The 18771-nt window shown below is 46.8% G+C and overlaps 2 protein-coding genes across 18 annotated transcripts in view; one reads left to right on the top strand and one right to left on the bottom strand.

Annotated features, from left to right (window-relative positions):
• LOC150065230 (semaphorin-4D-like) overlaps positions 1-1571 on the top strand; it is a 23928-nt gene extending 22357 nt beyond the window's left edge. For all 17 annotated transcript variants that reach the window (XM_090329802.1, XM_090329807.1, XM_090329811.1 and 14 more), the window contains one exon: positions 1164-1571. The gene's annotated coding sequence lies outside the window, so the exon portion shown is untranslated. The remainder of the gene's footprint in view (positions 1-1163) is intronic.
• Positions 1-18084, bottom strand: part of LOC150065231 (semaphorin-4D-like) — a 19035-nt gene extending 951 nt beyond the window's left edge. Inside the window, 13 exon segments of the mRNA XM_090329342.1 lie at positions 484-527; positions 600-775; positions 2752-2867; positions 3697-3919; positions 4746-4899; positions 4980-5155; positions 7169-7287; positions 8159-8272; positions 9557-9650; positions 11504-11602; positions 13051-13113; positions 16602-16747; positions 17934-18084. Coding sequence (XP_090185468.1) covers positions 484-527; positions 600-775; positions 2752-2867; positions 3697-3919; positions 4746-4899; positions 4980-5155; positions 7169-7287; positions 8159-8272; positions 9557-9650; positions 11504-11602; positions 13051-13113; positions 16602-16747; positions 17934-18084 — 1675 coding nt within the window.
• Between the last annotated feature and the right edge of the window lie 687 nt (positions 18085-18771).

Raw genomic sequence — 18771 nt, forward strand, 5'->3', positions numbered from 1 at the left:
AAATAATCTTGCCCATGAAAATTATACTTACAATGTAGGATTTGGCACATGTGGTATCACATTGGCATTCGAAATGTTTCAGATTGAGAAAGGGAGGGAGGGAAAGGCTGACAGTGCCCTAAAAGAAATGTACTCCTTACCTTAGTAACTGTAACTCCTCAGTACATTGCCTTTATAATAACAACATAAGATTTAAAAACATTTCAGATTTGTGGATTTGGGGTGAGACCTGTCCCACCTGAACTCAAGTACTTTCTGTTGTCATCGTTAATACGACTTGTTTTTGTTTACTGACATCCAGATAAGCAGAACTGGAAGAGTACTTGCAGACAATGCGTTCTTTCCAAAGAAATAAGGAGCAGAGTATATAACATGACATGTGGCTTGGCTAAAGGAGGGGAACACACAAACACACACACACACATATGAGTGGTTGATTGACCTAGTTGTTCCTGATGGGATGGTATAAGAGGGAGAACTCACTTGGGCATGAGGACACATCACCACTCATGTCCTGGATGCAAGTCCTGCAAAATAAAAGGATACCTATCATTCCCTGCTCACTCATACAGGCTCTTGCCACAGTACCCAGCCCATACCTGCTGGTGCAGTCCCTGGTCTTGGGGAGAGCCATACAGGCATCCTCAGATGGGCTCCAGGCACAGTACGGATCCCGCGCTAGCACACACTCCCCACAGCTGCTGTGCTTCCTGCAGAAGGCCAGAGGGACCTGGACCACTCCTGAGTTGGAGCTGGCATAGACAAACTTGCTGCCCTGTGGTGATGGAAGCAAAGAAGAGCAGGCTTAACCTAGACCCTAGTGAGACAAGGGTTCTGAGATCCTCCAGCCCCTCTGCAACTTGATAAGAATGACCTGGAGTGCTGTGTGCAGGGAGAAAGGCCTCTCTAAGGCAGAATTATCCAGTCAGAGGACTACAGAGAGCCAAGACCACTCTTCACTACAGCTTGTGTGAGAGTCAAGGCAGTGTGTTGAGTGTAAGGGGACAAGGCTAAGTGGGCCTTTGGCCTGAATGCCCCCTCTGCCAGTCTCTTGTGCCCGTTTCTCTTTCAGGAGCAGGCTGATCAACCCCATCTAACTCTCCTGGCCTGTGGAGGGGATCTCCTTGCCTGACTCCCTGGTTGCCTTCCTTCTCTCATTGCAGGTGAGACATTGTCATAGGCAGAAAGCAAACAACACAGGCTCAAGAACAACTCATTCTGGCACAAATGACAGAGTTCATCCGCACAGACAGAGCACTGTATCCCTGCAGCTTGAGTCCAGCTCCATGTGTGAAGACACCATTAGCATGTGCAAAGAATGAGCAGAAGCTTGGTGATCCAAACCAATGTGGAATACCACCAGTGGACTTTCACTCCTCTGTGCCTGAGAGGGGAAATCAGCCGCCGAGCTCCTGTGTGGACCTACCTCAAGACAAGCACTTCACAGACTCTGAGACCCTGGCATCGTATGTCCCCTGCTCCAGGTCAAGTCCGGCAGCTGACCTGGTGACCTCACAATGCTCACAGGCTATCAGGACTGTTAGTTATTTCTATAAAACCATCTTTTGGGCTGGGAATTCTTTTTGTTTTTCTTTCCATATATTTTCTCTTATAATTAATAGAAGAGTTACATTAGATTCACCAGATAGAAGGTGCATTACTTCACAAACATTTATACCCTTTCTCATGTCTTGGGCCCCATTTCCCTCCCCTCACCCCACTCCTCATTTGCTGTTGCTGATCCTGGGGTTTGATGGGGTTGATCAAGTCTTGATGCTTTCCCTGAGTTCAGACGCTCAAGGCTAGCTCACTGCCACTTTAAGACGACACATCTTTATCTCAGGTTTTGGCTGGTTAATTACAGGGAAGAGTCTCATGGCTTTTCCTGCCCTGGCTAGCTTTAAACCTTGTTCTTCAGATCTCAGCCTCCTGAGTAGCTAGGATTACAGGCATGAGCCACCACTCAGCCCCTGGCTTGGGCTCATTTTTGTGGTCTTCTCAATAATCCACGGGAGCTGTCAAACTGAGTGGCACCACAACCCACAGCCAAAAGGCCATTTCAGGCTATACATAGCCATTTCTGCATACGAGCTGTTTCTAAACAGTCTTCCAGGTAAGTGTGTGTGTGCGTGTGTGTGTGTGTGTGCACACGCATGTGCATTTAAACACATCTATGTGTATGTAAAAACAATTGCTGAACTTTGAAAAGTTTAGGACAAGCTGAACTTGGTGTCAACATTCAGGCTTGCTATTCGAGGACTTGTCTATGGCTAAATGGAGCAATAAGCATAGCTGAGCATTTGGACCTAAGTTTACAGCCTTCATACCTCCAGAATCCATTCGTGGAACAGGACAAAACATTCTTGGGGCCTCTAGTTTGGGAGCAAGTGCACTTTTGAGCTAACAAACTGTAGAGTACAATGAGCAAACACTTTTTCTCACAACCTGACATGTCACCCACACAGTCTCCAGTCTCACAGGTGAGGCATAAGAACGTATTGTCATGGGTTAATGAAAACATGGCTTCTACCGTCTGCGCCAGTCACTAAGTGAAGTTCCATCTCTCTAGTTCAGAGGGTGTACTTTCCAACCTTGACATCTCATATTTCTAGAATGTGTGGAGGTCCAAGGTCAGCTCATCTGGGCTAGACAGACCAGTGCATACAAGCTCGGGAAGACCCATCGAACATCACAGGTACACAAAGCCACAGGCAAGGCAGCATTCCAGCCCTCCTTCCTGGGCATCTTTACCTTCTTTGAAGATAGCAACAGGTTTTGGACTGGCTCAGAGCTGGGAAACAGCCCTGTCTCTTCAATGATGTGCATGCCGTTTTCCAGTTGGACAGCTTTGTGCAGGGAGCCCTGTGCTGCAAGGCCAAATCCACAGGTGGGGCAGAAACCTCCAGAAGGACTCATCAAAGACACTGATATCACAGCAAGCACTCCTCCTTCACTTTCACATCCCTCACTCACTGAGATGCTGAGACTAAGAGGACAAGTCTGCATCACTAATGAAGAAGAAAGCCTTGCCAAATAAACCATTGCACACTCTCGAGTGACAGGCTACTCTGATTTTGATCATGAGTGGAAGTCCTGTCCCAGGGTTGATCCCAACAACCCTCATCCACAAAGCCCTCAGTGAGACAGGAAGGCAGGTTTCATGTGAGGTGGCTCCTGAGCTCCACTGGCTCTGCAGGACTCAACTAGAGATGTTCAGTAGGTAAGCAGAAGTAAGGTGGGAATGTCCAGTGAGGAGTTGGTGTCCTGCCAGCTGCTATGACTGATTCTGGAAGGCACTGCTGAGGGAAAGTGTGCCCCCCAGGTCAGGGCCCACGTCAGCCTGGCTCCTCCCTGGCTGCAGGGACAAAGCCTCCCAGCTGCACTTAGGGATGCCAGGCTGCTCAGTGCTCACAACCACTACATGCACTGCAGTGCATGACCCGCTCCCATTCTCCAACCACAGAGTTTCTTTGCACCAGCCCACTCTGCCTCTCTGTGAGCATTCCAGGCAGCTGTGAGCTCTGCATCTGGCAGGCCAGCTGTGCTAGCACCTCAGGAATCTTTCACTCTATCACAAACCACCAGAGTCCCCTCAGAGGAGATGCTCTGTCATGGAAGCACAGGGGATCATAAGGAACTTCCCAGTCTTCTTCCTCAAGGACACGCACATGGCGACTGCAAAGCCCTCGAACCCACCTGTGCCGATAAACATGACATCATAGAAGGTCCCGTCCAGGGCCTGGGTCCTGTCCACCACAATCTGGGTGTAGCTCACGTCTTTCTTTACTAAGGTGGGCCTGTTGCCTATTGGAGTGACAGAGTCCCCTATCAAAGGGTGTTCTCTGACGAACAGCAGCGTTCTGTCTGGTAAATGCAAAGAGCTGTTGTAGTTGGCTGCACGCGTCTGGCTGTTGATGCACTGTGAGGATAAAATTTCCCGGGGTTACTGCGCCTGACCGAGCACACACCGGCAGTGAGGCCAGGGGCAGCACCGCTCATCTCCAAAGATGGAGGACAGCAAGAGATGGCCTCTCCACGGCAGTCAGAGGAGACAGTGTTTAAGCACAGGCAGAAGATATAACTGTCCTTCACACACAATCTGGGGAGGAAGTATGATCAGTGAAGAGGACAGAGGGTTTCAAATGGACAATACTCATATGATGGAAACATACCAACCAAACATTGCTGAAAAACAGGCATAAAGGATAAAAGGTAAAGATTGTGTAGCATCCTTTCCCTTATAAACAAAGCTCCAAATTCATGAGCATAAAATGCATGGGTTACTCAACCCAGTTCCCAGAAGCAATAATGAAAGGAGCAGTTTCAGATATACAGAGAAAGTCAGTCCTGAGAGAAGCAACATCCAAGAACCAGCCAAATACCCATTTAAGGCACTGGAAACAATGAGCAGGTATTCAGATTATGCAGTTCTCTGCAGGAGACTGAAAAAGAAACGATTCTAATTGTAAGATGCGATAATGTATGACGTTAATTGTACAAAACTGCCTGTTAGTACCACAGCTTATCGAAAGAGATTGTGCTGAGACTTATTACCCAGCACACAGAAGAGAAAGGACCTTAGCTCAGTGCTTGAACCCAGAGAGCACCGGGCCTCGGACAGAGAGGATAGTGTGGCCAGTTGAACCACTTGCAGGGAAGTTCTGGTTCCTCTATAAAGTTTCAGTCCCTGAGCCTGGACCCTTGAACCAGAAGGACATCCCTCCCTGCAGCCCTGTCGCACTCACCATTCCAGGTCGAGGCTTGGGTACTTTACCATGGTAGATCAGCCACTTGGGGTAAAAATCCACACGTGCATTCTGCATGTAGTTCCCATGAGAGAACACGGCCTCCACTGTGGACAGTGAGTAGGTACAGATGGCAGACAGACCCACACTGTTCCTGCAGAGGGCAGGCTATTTAGGTTCCTGGGATGCAGCAGGCCAGAGGGAAGCACCCCAACCCACAGAGGGCACACATACAGCTGTGATGTGAAGAGTGCATAGATCACAGGCTCCTTATCTGCTGGGGGCCGAAGTATGAAGGCATCTTGCAATACATTAAAGAACAGGCCTAGGTCTGAGTGGAAGCAGAGTAGTTTGGCCTTCAGGAAAGATGTCCACTTATTCTGTAAAATCTTTTGGCCACCTTGATCATCCTGCAATAGGAGAGATAGGACGTTACAGGCAGTCTAGATGATTCTGCAATCAGGTAGTCTACCTAAAGTGTATAGTCCCTTTTCAAAGGAATGGTTCAGACAAGATCTATTATATGAAAGAAAAGCACTGTAACAATGCTGGCTTAGATTTGACTATCTTCATCAAAATGAAACATAATACAACAATTTTCTCCCTAAAATCTCATGTGATGATAGCTAAACCAGACACATTTACATCTCCCCAAGCACTGCTGAGCTCTGGCTCTGAAATGGCTTCTGCCTTATCTTCCATGAGTGTGACAAATGTGAGAAGGTGAATATGGGAGGGCCAGGCAGTGGCAGGTAATCTCCACCTGAGGCTGGATGTCCCTCTTAGAGAAATCAACCCTCTGTGCTATCATGAACACTGTTCTAGGGATCTCTAGTAATTATTGCTAATCTTTTATTGTGCCTAATTTGCATATTAAAGTTTCTCATTCATACATCTGTGTAGGGAAGGAAGCATATATGAGTTTTGGTAGCATATGTGTTTTTAGGAGCCCATTGGGGTCTTGGAACAAATGTCCTATTTGTTAGTGGGAACACACTGAACTGAATCTGGGAATTGTGCACACAGCGGATAGGAGATGGAGACGCTTCTTTTATGTTAGACACAATGATTTTCTATCTCAACGGTGAAGTCCTAGGAGGACAAATGAGGAATTTTCTTTCTGACGACCAGCAGGGGCATTTTCCAGCAGGTCTGCGGCCATTTGTCTGATGGGCTTTTGAGTCCTGCGTAGCAGGGGAGGGATGTGTGTGCACAGGGAGGCAGGGACGGGGCCTGTGCTCAGACCAGCACTGCCAGGTGGTTCAGGACGAGAACTGGACTCTCACAAGGACAAAGGAAGCCACGTCAGACCAGACCTGTAGAGACCAGAGTCTTCTGCTTGGTTTAGGGTGGGGGAGGCAGTTCACAACATATCCCAGGGTATGGATCCTGCCATACCCTGTAAAGGACTCGGCCAAGCTGGGTGTGGTCGGTGTGTTCTGACAGCCCCAGGGCAGGAGGGGAGAATGAGAGCTCTTAGCCCCTTGTGCCAATGCCATTGCAAGGTCCTTTGCATACCTGCTGAGAGTTCTGCACTCACCGTGCCCACCTACCACACCACGTCAATTTTATGCCATATGGCCTCATTGTTCTATCATTAATGAATACTGCTAATATTGTTCTATGACTAATTTATGCATTACTATTTCCATAGGTATATATATATGGAATAAAACTGCATAAATGACATTGAGATGAACTCAGGCCTGCAGGTTGAGGAGTGGGCATGTATAGTGGATGACAATTAGGGAACTGAGTTAACAAGCTGTGGACAGAGGTCTTAGTTAGTAAGGTGCTAGTTAGATATGTCAAGTATGCACAACAGCTATTTCCTGCCTTGCATTCTAGACTGTTAAGAGAGAGGTATCCAGAGTAGGGGGGGGCAGTTAAAACATGTGGTTCCATCCATTACTGATTGTGTTTTCCTGGGTTCCAATGCTCTATCTAAGACCTGTTAGTCTGCTTGCCCTCTAATGCCAGCCAAGCCACTCAAGACAATTCTCTGTGCCCCATAAGCACCTGCATGTAGTAGCATCCTCGCCTCTGCCCCTCCACACACTGGAGGCTTTGAGACTGACACACATTTTACTGCAGATTTCACTTTTTACACTTAAGGCACAGATTCACGGATGTAGACTGAGAGCTTCAAGAAATGAGATTTGAAACTCGTAACCAACTTCTCCTAAGCTGAGGAGGCCTCAGGTCAGCGTTGAGAACCACAGCTGTTCAGTCAACTGCATGATAGGAGAGAATGTCACTTTAGTCCCACAGATACCATTGGAGCCGCCAAGAACAGGAGCTCGACATCGCAGAGGCCTCTCCAAAGAGGCTTCTATGACAGGAAGGGATTGGGTGGCAGGAAAAGGAGCATTTCCAGAGCTGGTCCCCAGGACAGAAGACCAAGGCTAGCAAGCAGCACTCACCACACACACTCTTGCAATGCGGGGGATCTTTAACTGGAAGAAAAAGTAGACCTTGTTCTCATCACCCTTGACGCCGGAGGGGCTTTTGCATATCACTTCAGCATGGACGAAGTTAGGCTCTGTAGAGAGAAGAGACAAGATTGTCCCTGCTCATGGAGTTTTGTGTTCCTGCCTGCCCCCCGCCCCCCGTGTCACAGCCAGTCACTGCAGACTTGAGGGCATCCCTGAAGGACATCTAGAATGTGAGTGTCACATTATAAAGAGACTTCAGTGTGGTGACTGATGACAGTCCCCAGCGTGTCTCCTCCTGTCTCATTCTCTCTAACCACGCATAATTGGCCCTGGTGTTGGCCTGGTGGTATAGGACAGTTCTACCATGATCATCCCACAAGCTTTCAGGAACCGCTTAGCCGGCAGACAGACCATCTTCTGATTTAAATAAATGAGTCAATCCAGTTAGCCCTGACCACAGGAAGCAGATATGCTAAGACTGTGCCATTGGCTGGCCCCCTTCAATGAGTTGGTGGCTGTCCCTCAATATAGGCCATAGGACCTGCCAACAGACCACGAGGCTTCAGAAAAGCCCTGGGCCTTACTTTCCGGCACCCCTAAGGAAAGCCCAGCTAGAAGCCTCCTAGCATCCACCTGCAATTTCAGACCTCAGCCAGGTGTTGGCCTAATGCCTTCTGACCTGGCCCTGGAGGCTGACACAAAGACTGCATCTTTCATGTCACACCCAAATGATACCCCATCCTAATGGGAAACCTGTCATTTCTCCACTTGACATTTCAATGTCACTTTTGGAAGTGTTTGAAGTCCATTTTCAGGGAAGAAGATCGAAGGCACACCCTTAGATTCATAAAGGGTCCCTAGCAGTTCCTGTGGTTCCACTGTGCTGAGGCTGAGAACTCAGGACTCTCACAGCTCAGTGACAGCCAGAAGGGAAGTCTACCAGAGCATTCCCTTCAGCTAATAGACCTGGTGTCTTACCATGCAGCCATGGGATGTCAGATTCCGTTCACAGATGAGTATGGAAATAGGTTCGGGAGATGATGAACTCACTTCCCAAGAAATTATATGTTGTCCCAGCATAAAGTTCTCCAGCTATCCAGGCCCAGAAGCAGGGAGGACAGAGAAATAGGATGTCAGATGAGCCCTCTGTTGCATCAGGGAAATGATTTTCTTTTTTTGTTCCACTACTGATCTTAAACTCAGAGTCCAAAACCTCAAGAATGGCACTTTCCCACTTGAGCCACAGCTCCACTTCCAGCTTTTGGTAGCTTATTGGACATAAGAGCTCCATGGGATTTCCTACTCAAGCTGGTTTTGAATTGTGATTCTCAGGTCTCTGCGTCTCGCTTGACTAGGGTTATAAATGTGAGTTCTCAACATCTGGCTGAAGTCAATTTCTTTGTAACTGCATTAAGCCTTCAAGTGGAAGAGATAAGATTTCCCTAGATATCCCTAGACTTCCCAGATGCCATATCCACTTTGTACCTTGATGACTTTTCTTTGACAAGTGTTACATTGAACTGCATTTTTTTCCAGGTCTTGGGCTTGAGCTCATTGCCTGAGCACTAACCTTGGACTTTCTCAACACTAGAGCTCTACCACTCGAGCCACAGCACCACTTCCAGCTTTTTTCTATGTATGTGGCACCGAGGAATTGAACCCGGATCATCGTGCATGCTAGGCAAGCACTCTACCACTAGGCCAAACCTCGACCATGAGCTGCAATTTTTGAGTAATGGAACCCAAATGAAAACTTCCCACAACAAGTAAAATGACAGTAGCATAGCTGCTCCTTCCTTTACCATGGGCTTCATCCTACTTCAACCACAGTAAAACATTGGAAAGCAAAACGCCCTTTCCTTTTAGCCCAAACACAGGTGACCTCACCTGCAGTAAATGTGCTAAGAACACAGCCTGCAGGTAGGAAAAAATCACTTCATCCAAAGCCTTCTTTCTAATATTCCCATGTGACATACACTGTGCTGAAGGTGAAGACGGAATGGGTGCAATCACAGAGTCACTAGTGTATGGCGCTCTGTTTCAGTAGTGGATAGCCATGAGAGTTAAGGAGCACTTGCGGAAGAGTTCCGTAACTCTCATCAAGCAGATGCCTGGGGCTCACGGAAGATCTGATCATTGTATACCAATGATGAATATAAAGCAGTATGCTAAAATGTTGAGCTGGTTATTCCTTGAATGGTGAAATCAAATCTCTTTGTGCTAGGTAAGGGGGTCTATGAAAACAAACGCACATATCTGCAAGGGCAAGCAATGTTCAGACAAGGCCAGGAAAGAAAGAGGAAGGAAAGCAGAGATCAACGCCTGAGTAGGAGCCCGTAAGTGTTGGGGGTGAGGAACCTGAGCAGAAGGACTCACCAACCATGGTGGATGTATAAGTGTGAGCAGGGTTAAAAGGACACTTTCCTCTGCCATCTTGCTTTATCCACAGAAATTTAAAGGATGTTATGTTCTAAAATTAAATAATGAGAGAAGGAATCATAAGACATCCGATTTTCCATTATAACAATGTGTCTTTATACCATTTCATTTCATAGATTCCTTGTTCTGGGAAGACCAACAGAGATGAGAAAATGCATGCTGGACTACGGGAGACTTTCCCTTGGAGACAGGGTGTATGTCACCTAGCTCCATCTCCAGCCTGGTACCTCAGTCCTTGGTTGAGCTATGAAGGATCTCAAAGCTTCTCCTCATATGGAAAATGGAGACAGAGAAGTTGGTAGATCGAGAGTTGTTAGGAAGGCCAGTGAGAACCACAGACAGAGCATGTTTAATAAGTGACCATAGAATGCAGCATTATATTACAATAACACAGAGAGAACCACAATATCCAAGAATCAGGTAATGGGGATTTTTTGTTAAAAATAAAAAGACAAATAAAAAGTAGACCCCCCCCCCGATAACATATGCCAAATGGACCCATGTTCTCAAATCTCAAAGCAATGACAAGCTGCACTGATAGAAAGGACAGGCCAGGACTTCAACCATGGAGTAATTTCTTTACCTAAATAAGAAATAAAGTGGGTAGAACCAACTGGAAACTTATCCAACCCAGAAAAGCAAAATGAAATAACAGGCAAAACTCAGAGAAATGTCGTAAAATGGTAGCTGAGATGCTTTCTTCCCTGATAACTCTTTGATGAGCAAAAACCTTCTAGAAAACAGCTTTTATTTTTTGTACTTAAGCAAAAAGAAGTGTCTACCTTTTAGGACTCAGGTTGTTATAGCTCAGAAACATCTCCTTCACTCCTTAGCAATGTATAATACCAGCATCAGAGGACAACAAGTATCACATAGGACCACCGAATGGATCTCACTGCAAGAATTGTGTTTCCTAAGTTAATTTTTTTCTCATGTGAGACAGTGTCTCACTCTGAGCCCTGAACTCCTAATCTCTTACCTTAGTCTCTGGATTGCTTGCTAAGAGTACAAGCAGATGTCACAACCCCTGAGGCATTAAATTCACCATTAGAACCTCTAATGAGGTTATACTTTACTGTGTTATTTCTCTGATACAAGGCTGAATTTCATTTTCAGTGCTGAAAATCAAACTCAGGGTCTCTTGCATAGTAGGTAAGTATTCTACCATTCCTGATTCCAACTTGTACATGCTAACATTTCCATGCATGCATAAATGTTCACTGCTCAGGGCCCAGGAGCATGGCCTAGTGGTAGAGTGCTTGCCCAGCATGCAGAAAGCCCTGGGTTCAATTCCTCAATACCAGATACACAGAAAAGGCCAGAATGATGCTGTGGCTCAAGTGGTAGAGCTCTAGGCTTGAAAAAGCCCAAGGACAGTGTTTATGCCCCGAGTTCAAGCACCAGGACTGCCCCACCCCACCAAAATACACCACTCAAATCCAGGCATCAACATACTGTCACATTCTTTCTGTCCTCTAGAAATCCAGGCTGAGTGCTTTTAGCTTCCACAAATGAAAGAGAACAGGAAGCACTGGATCCTGTCTGTGTCTGTCTGGCTTAATTTACCATGATCTGCCCTCACTCCTTTCCCATCTACCTTGCCGCAAATGACACAATTGTGTTCTCTCTCTTGTCATAACACAGTTTACGGAACTCAACATATCCAAAGGAATTCCAATCACTTAATGTATGAATAATACTCCATGGTTGTAAATATACCATATTTTCTTTTTTATTCATCTATGGATGAGCTATTAGGTGAATTTCGAATCTTAGTGCTTTGTTTTCTACAAGATAATTTTTGCTACTTTATATCTACCCAATCTAGCCACTGCCCAGGCTGCTATGAGTAGGACTGACCATGAAGTGAATCTGTGTACTCACCAGATAGTCACACACAGGCTGGAATGCATTGGTCCCACACACATACAGGATGTCATATGTTAATTGCTGCAGCACTCGCATGTAGTTGAAGCATTCTGTCTGTGGGGAGAGAAACCCCATCAATAGCCAGCCACTACAATGCCCTCCGCATCCCCACTGTGAAGTCTGCTTGGCGCTGCCTTGCCTTTCCTCTGGTTTCACATCATAGCCATCTTCTCGCAGCACAGGGCCAGTCCGCAAACACCTAAATCCTAAATTGAACTTGGCCATTTTTATCTTTGTCATGTTCACAATGTTATTTCAGTCCCTAATTGACAAAGCCCTGCTGACCAAACAAACAACTACTTTTACTGTTGACTTCAAATTATATTAAGGACACCTCTGTACAAAGACACATTGGGACAAAAGAAATTCTGTAGAACTAATAGCAATAATTAACCTGTTATAATGAATTATTCATGCAGGCTAATTTGGCTACATTTGTATTACAGAAGAGTCTAGAAACTATTGTCTTTGGGAACTGTTTTCTAACATTGTACTATCAATAATAATGAGCTAACATTATGCCTTAGTGAACCCAAGATTTTTTTTTATGCCATAAAGACTGTATATGATCGTAGCTTTAAAAGTCCTAACAAATGGTATTTGCTAATTGTGCTAAGGAAAATGGGCCCTGTTAATGAATTTTAAATGTTTGGTTCAAAAATGAAATGGTTATTTAAAAAGAAAAAAGACATTTATTGTACTCTCACAAGCACACAAACCATTTCTTGGGATGGACTCTGCCTCCAATGGGGCACTGCCCTCTGCTAGAACACACCCAGACTGGAAAGAAGTTTTCTTCCAGTCCTACACTCACCTGAAGGGAGAAGCTGGGCACAGAGAAGATGTCACCAATTGTCCAGCCACAAGACTTCAGGGGGACTAAGTCTCCACAAAGGGACCCACATGTTAGTTAGGGCTGACAACACTTGGATTGTATGTGCAACAGTCAGAACTAGTATAAGCTTAGGGAAGGGTTTTGGCTGTGTCTGTTTGGAAACTGTTGGGATTTAGTTCACGATCGGCCAAGGGGAGGGGTGGGAACCCCAGGTCACTCTCTGGCTCTGCGCAGGGAAGCCAGAGCCAGTGGCCAGTTCCCTCTACCTTTAAGATCCTGCAGTATGGGTGAGTGTGATTCCATCAGTGCCCACTGCCCTTTGGCTTCCTCAGGACACACTGGGTTTCGAGACAAATGTTTTAGGAAAAGTGGCTAACCTGTTCCTACATGTGTCTGGGGAAAAGTGTGTTTTGTAAAACATTTCATTTTCAGCTAGTCAATAATGGCTGGACTTGGCTATAATTCAGCTGCCATGTGCAATGCATCCATAACTAGGTTCTAGAAGTTTGAAACCTGGGCATCTGCAGGTACCAGGTGCAGACAGACCCAACAGGAGTGTTCAGCCCCTCACCACACCTAGCTACATGCAGAAGATGCTCAATCTCTACTGGGGAGATTAGGCAACGAAAGAAAACACGTGGGGTCTGTAGTTGACAAAAGCATTTACCTCTTTTGATCTCCCTTTCCCCACGCAGTCTGCTTTGGTCTTAGCTGAGGCATTCCAGTGTACCTAGTAGAGAAGGATGAATAAAAGCTAAACCACGGGATAAACACTCACAGCTCAAAGGCATATAGAGTTCAGAGGCCAGATGTTTGTGACACGAGGTAAAACCTCAGATTTGAGAGGATGACTGGGGAGCCATTTGGGGCTTCCTAAATATTCTGATTATTGCCCTGATAGAAAGTAGTGGGCCATAGAAGGCTCTCAGAACCTTCTAGTTCACTATGAAAGAACAGCAGAAACTAAAGCATTAAAGTGGGAAAAATTATCTTGTAAAAATCAAAACACCAAGCTTTGAGATTCACCTAATAGCCCATAAATAAAAAAAATAAAAAAATAAAATGTGTTATGTTTACAACCATGGGGTATTATTCATACACTAAGTGATTGGAATTCCTTTGAGATGCTAAGTTCAGTAAATTGTGTTATGACAGTCTACGGAAATGAGAGAGAGAGAGAGAAAGAGAGAGAGAGAGAGAGAGAGAGAGAGAGAGAGAGAGAGAGAGAGAGAGAGAGAGAGAGAGAACACAATTCTGTCATTTGTAACAAGATAGATGGGAAAGGAGTGAGGGCACATCATGGTAAATTAAATAAGCCAGACAGACGCAAACAGGATCCAGTGCTTTCTGTTCTCTTTCATTTCTGGAAGCTAAAAGCACTCAGCCTGGATTTCTAGAGGATAGAAAGAGTGTGACTGTCTGACGATGCCTAAATTTGAGCAGTGCATTGGTGGGGGGCAGTCCTGGGGCTTGAACTCAGAGCATAAACACTGTCCTTGGACTTATTCAAGGCTAGAGCTCTACCGCTTGAGCCACAGCATCATTCTGGCCTTTTCTGTGTATATGGTATTGAGGAATTGAACCCAGGGCTTCCTGCATGCTGGGCAAGCACTCTACCACTAGGCCATGCTCCTGGGCCCTGAGCAGTGCACATTTATGCAGGCATGGAAATGTTAGCATGTACAAGTAACACATGCAAAAGAAGAAAGGCTTTTAGAAGAAGAAAGAAGAAGAAGAAGAAGAAGAAGAAGAAGAAGAAGAAGAAGAAGAAGAAGAAGAAGGAGGAGGAGGAGGAGGAGGAGGAGGAGGAGGAGGAGGAGGAGGAGGAGGAGGAGGAGGAGGAGGAGGGGAGAACAAAGAGGAGGAGGAGGAGGAAGGGGCAGGGGAAAGGGAGAAAGACGAAAAGAAAGGAAGAAAGAAGAAATCTGGAGGCCACCTCTTTCAGCCTTGGCAGAATTATGGTTTCTTATAGGTTGGAGGCCAGAGGTGGTGGTGAAAATATCAGGAGTACTGTCAGCTCCGTACCATACTAAGGATGATCCAGGCTGCTGCCTCTCAGGAATGAGACTGGGAGCTTCTGGTGTGGGGCCTGCTCTCCAAAGCGATCACAGGGCTGATTGCTGCATAAGACAGATGGGGAAACAGAGGCCCTAGACTCCTGCCTTACTTCCCCAAATGACCAGCACCGCTTGCTGGGTGAGGATAGAAACCGATGAAAAATAACAGGAGGGATTATTCAGTGCTCTAAGACCCGCACAGGTTATGGGGCTTAGCAGTTAGAAAGCCCACAGACCTTCTTGGAAGAAGGGAGCCCTGGTGAGGGGTCCTTCTGAACTAATGCAGTGGGTTCTCCCCAAAATGTCCCAGGAGCTGACAAACCACACAGGTGACAACACTGCACTGGATGTCTAACTGGATACACAAGTGGTTGAACAAAATCCCACTTGCCTGAAAACTCATCTAACTTCATGAAACCCTGAAGGATGGGGGCATCAGTGGTAACTGGTACTGAACCATATTTCCAGGCTTTTCACTAAGAAATTCCAGCAGGCAGAGCCCCGGGCTGAGGGACCAGGAGGACAGGGCTCAGAGGTACAAGACACAGAGAGGAAGGGCTGCATGGGCCTACAGCACCACCCTGTCTGGTGACTTCTGAGAGAAATAGTATTTGCACAGGGTAAGGCTCTGCAAGCCACCCATGTGTCAAAAATTAGGAATAAGCCAGATGCCAGGGATGAGGACAGAGCATTGGCATAGGAGTAGGGACAGCAGATGCTCACCACCAGCTAGGAACAGCCTGGGCAGAGAGCAAGGAAACAACCCCAGGACACTTGTACCAGGAGGCTGGTCAAAGCCTGCCACCTTTTCACAGCCTGCCACTGAGCATCAACTAAGGACCTGTAGTTGGAGCTTAGCTCAGGGGTGGGCATTTGTCCAGCCTGCATGAGGTCCATTTCCATGGCCTAAACCTCTGACAGAAACAAAATAGGACCAAGCTGCAAGCGGTGGAAGCAAAGTAAAGGTGTTTACAAGTCAAACCACTGAAACCTCTTTTGCTCTCTGAGTGGCAGTAAGTCCCAAACCCCTTGTGGTGAGGGCTGGTAAGCAAAGGCAGGCCTCCTGCATCTGTCTCCACTTTCTCAATGCACTGAAACAGAAGGATCAAACAGCTTGCGGCAACCCTTTGCAACACATAGGAGTTAGGATTGCCAGTTGAAGAGGGAAGGCAGAAGTAAAACACGATGCACTTACAACTTCGGTGAAAAGCATACTTTGACTTTGTTGCTCTGTGGACCAGTAGGAAGGACTCTGTCTACACAAGGGTCCTGGCTCTCCAGGCCCCTCTTCCCAGCAGGCCCTTCTCCCAGCAAGGGATGTTCCCAGGCAGCCCCACATGTGAGAAGACAAGAGGCCTGCAGTAGCCACTATTAGGATACAAGGAGCGATGTCAAGGTCAAGACCTAACACAGAACCCAGACTGCTTTCTTTATTTTGTCCATTTGGACAGAATGGCTTGATGCAGCCAGAGTAAGAGCTACCTAGGGACCAGATGATTTCATGTAGATTCAAACTAAATCTTGGAATAATAAAAGCATTCATCCATTTGATTGCCATTGGATGGCATGGATTTTTTCTCATTCTTTTCCATTTCTTATTTGGACAAAAAAGAATCTTTTCCACAAAAACTGCACAGATAAAGGTAGGAACAGAAATTTTTTTCCTTTTCTTCCTTTTTTTTATTTTTGCCAATGCGGGCCTGGGCACTGTCCTTGAACTTTCTCAAGGCTAGTGCTCTACTACTTGAGCCACAGTACCACTTTCAGCTGTTTCTGTGCATGTGATATGGAGGAATCAAACCCAGGGCTTCATGTATGCTAGGCCAGCACTCAACCACTAGGTCATACTCCTGGTCCCAGGATTTTTCTGTAAGGCCACCAAACACAGGCAAGGTGCCAAGTAAGATCAAAGCCTGACCTATGAAACCACAGGAGTGAAGTGCTAGTATAATCACAGTTTTTGATCATGGTCATGTTAGAAAGTTATCCAAAATGAAAAGCTCAAAGAACCGTTCATAAGAAATGACCCCTCAGCACCTCCTGAGATGAGATCCATGAAGGCACAAGGCACTAGAAAGCACAATGTAGTTTATGAGAGCAGGAGAAGATGCACGTTCCAGTGAGGAGATGCCACCCAAAGTAGAGTGTGCCCATCACCCACCTCCTGCTTCTTCTGAGAGATGTTGAGCATACTCAGTGCAAAGATGGCTTCCCGGGCACCGACGTAGAGCGTATCCTTGTATTCATTCAGCAACAACTCTGAGTAGTTGAAGATCCCTGGCTCATTAAACTGTGTCAGATCTACCTCTGAGGGAACAAGGGGGCCAGCAGGAACAGGAAAGAGAAATAGACCCAAGATGTCATTTATAATCATGGCTGTTGGCTAAGGATTGGGGACAATGACTTTCATGCTGCAGAGGAAGAGAAGGAGCCTCGCAAAGAAAACTATAATGTTCAAGAAACGTGTGTGCAGGGGTGGGGGACACCTCTCAGCCAGGTTCTCTTGTGTCACCCAAGGATGTGTGTCTTCCTACCCCCCTTGTCTCTCCTGAATTCGGAGATTCTTGTTCAGTGGTATTCTGGGAGGTCCCAGGCTGGATGTCTTCACCTGCCCATGTCTCTCATCTATGTACCTCAGCCATCCACTGATTAGATCTTAAAACAACATGACAGTTTAGATGTGTGTGTTGTTTTTTTTTTTTTGGCCAGTCCTGGGCTTGAGCTCAACGCCTGAGCACCGTCTTTGGACTTTCTGAAGGCTAGAACTCTATCACTTGAGCCTCAGAACCACTTCCAAGTTTTTTTTTCTTCTATGTATGTGGTACCTCAAATCAAACCTGGGTCTTCATGCATGCTAGGCAAGCATTCTATCACTAGATCACACTCCTGGCACCAACAGTTCAGATATTTTTTTAAAGTATTCTTTTAAGGCAGTCTTAAATAAGTATCAAACTTCGTGCTTATGATGTGAAATGCCTCTTGGTGTTTCACTTGGATTATCCTACTTTCTACTTCCATACTGCATACTGGCTGGGAAATGGAAGCAAGAAAGTAGATGCAGCCCATGTTCACTACCTAGTGCTGTGTTTCCCATCCCCTGACCCAGAGTCCCCAGTCCCAAGACACAGGTCCTGGGAGTGGAGATAATCACAGCTGAGACTGGAGAGCAGCAAATGTCACAAGGCCTGACAGTTAAGGAACTCTCTCACCACACTCTTCACCAGTGTGCAGGGTAGGAGCCTATCCCTAGAAGGGCCTGAGTCACTATGGAGTACAAGAAAGACGTTTCCCTTCAGAGATCCCCTAGTCAGGTCCCTGAGCAAGCCTTGAGCAATGTTTCCCCTTACCAAAGCGTCCCACTGCCAGCAGCATGGGCTGCCTGCTCACGCAGAGTGAGAGGCTCAAGAGCTGGGTGCTGAGCTGTTCAAGCCAGTGACCCCTCTGTCCTGTCCCCTCCCTGCAGCACTAGACCCCACTCAGCACTAGCTCTCACCTCCAAGCTCCCAGGTGATCCTGGGTATGGGCGCAAATGCCACCACCATCCCAAATTCCACCAGTAGAGCCAGGAGCAGCCCTCTGATGGGGTCACACCTCTTTATGGGGTGGAGGGCCCCATGTGGTAGGTCTTCAGCAGGCAGGCCCATGGCAGGGAGGAGGAGGAGGAAGAGGAGACTGCAGGGGTTGTGCCAGTGGAGATGACACACAAAGCCAGGACCTGGCAGTTGTGCTCAGAGCTGGCAAGTGGTGGATCCCCAAGAACCAGGTATCTCCAGCCAGGTAGGAAGTGGCCTCTCTCTGCTCCAGGGCTTTGAAGATTCCTGTTGCTCTCTTGTGGCCTGCAGAAGAAACACTGGAAGAGGGAAAGGCAAAATCAATTGCCAGGATGTCACCATCATTCTAACAGTGGCCTAGAACTGCATCAGAGCTGAGGCCTTTTGTAGGCCAGACTGGGAATTCTGGCCTCTGTGGCACATCACAGGTACAGGGCAATGGCATGTAGAATAGACCACTAATACCACATGTGGACGCCAGCCACTGGGACTAATGGAAAATCTCTCTTGCTTGTGTTCTGAGCCTCTTGCTTAGCCAGTGGTCCAACCCTTTCCTCCAAGGATATCACCATTACCACCTGCTGTGGTGACCCCCATTCTGTTAGGCAGTGACTTTCACATGCCCCCAGGTGGTACGGGGCCATTTCACCAGGGTTCTCTTGTGCCACACCTACGTTAGCCCACCTGTTCAGAGATGGGATGCTTCTACAGTCCCCGGTGGTTGTGACACAGGCAGAGCACAATGGAGAGGCCCAGACACAAATGGGGATTTCAATACCA

The sequence above is a fragment of the Megascapheus bottae genome, chromosome 3, assembly GCF_031878675.1.
Source record: "Megascapheus bottae isolate mThoBot1 chromosome 3, mThoBot2.hap1, whole genome shotgun sequence".
NCBI classification, from domain to species: Eukaryota; Metazoa; Chordata; class Mammalia; order Rodentia; family Geomyidae; genus Megascapheus; species Megascapheus bottae.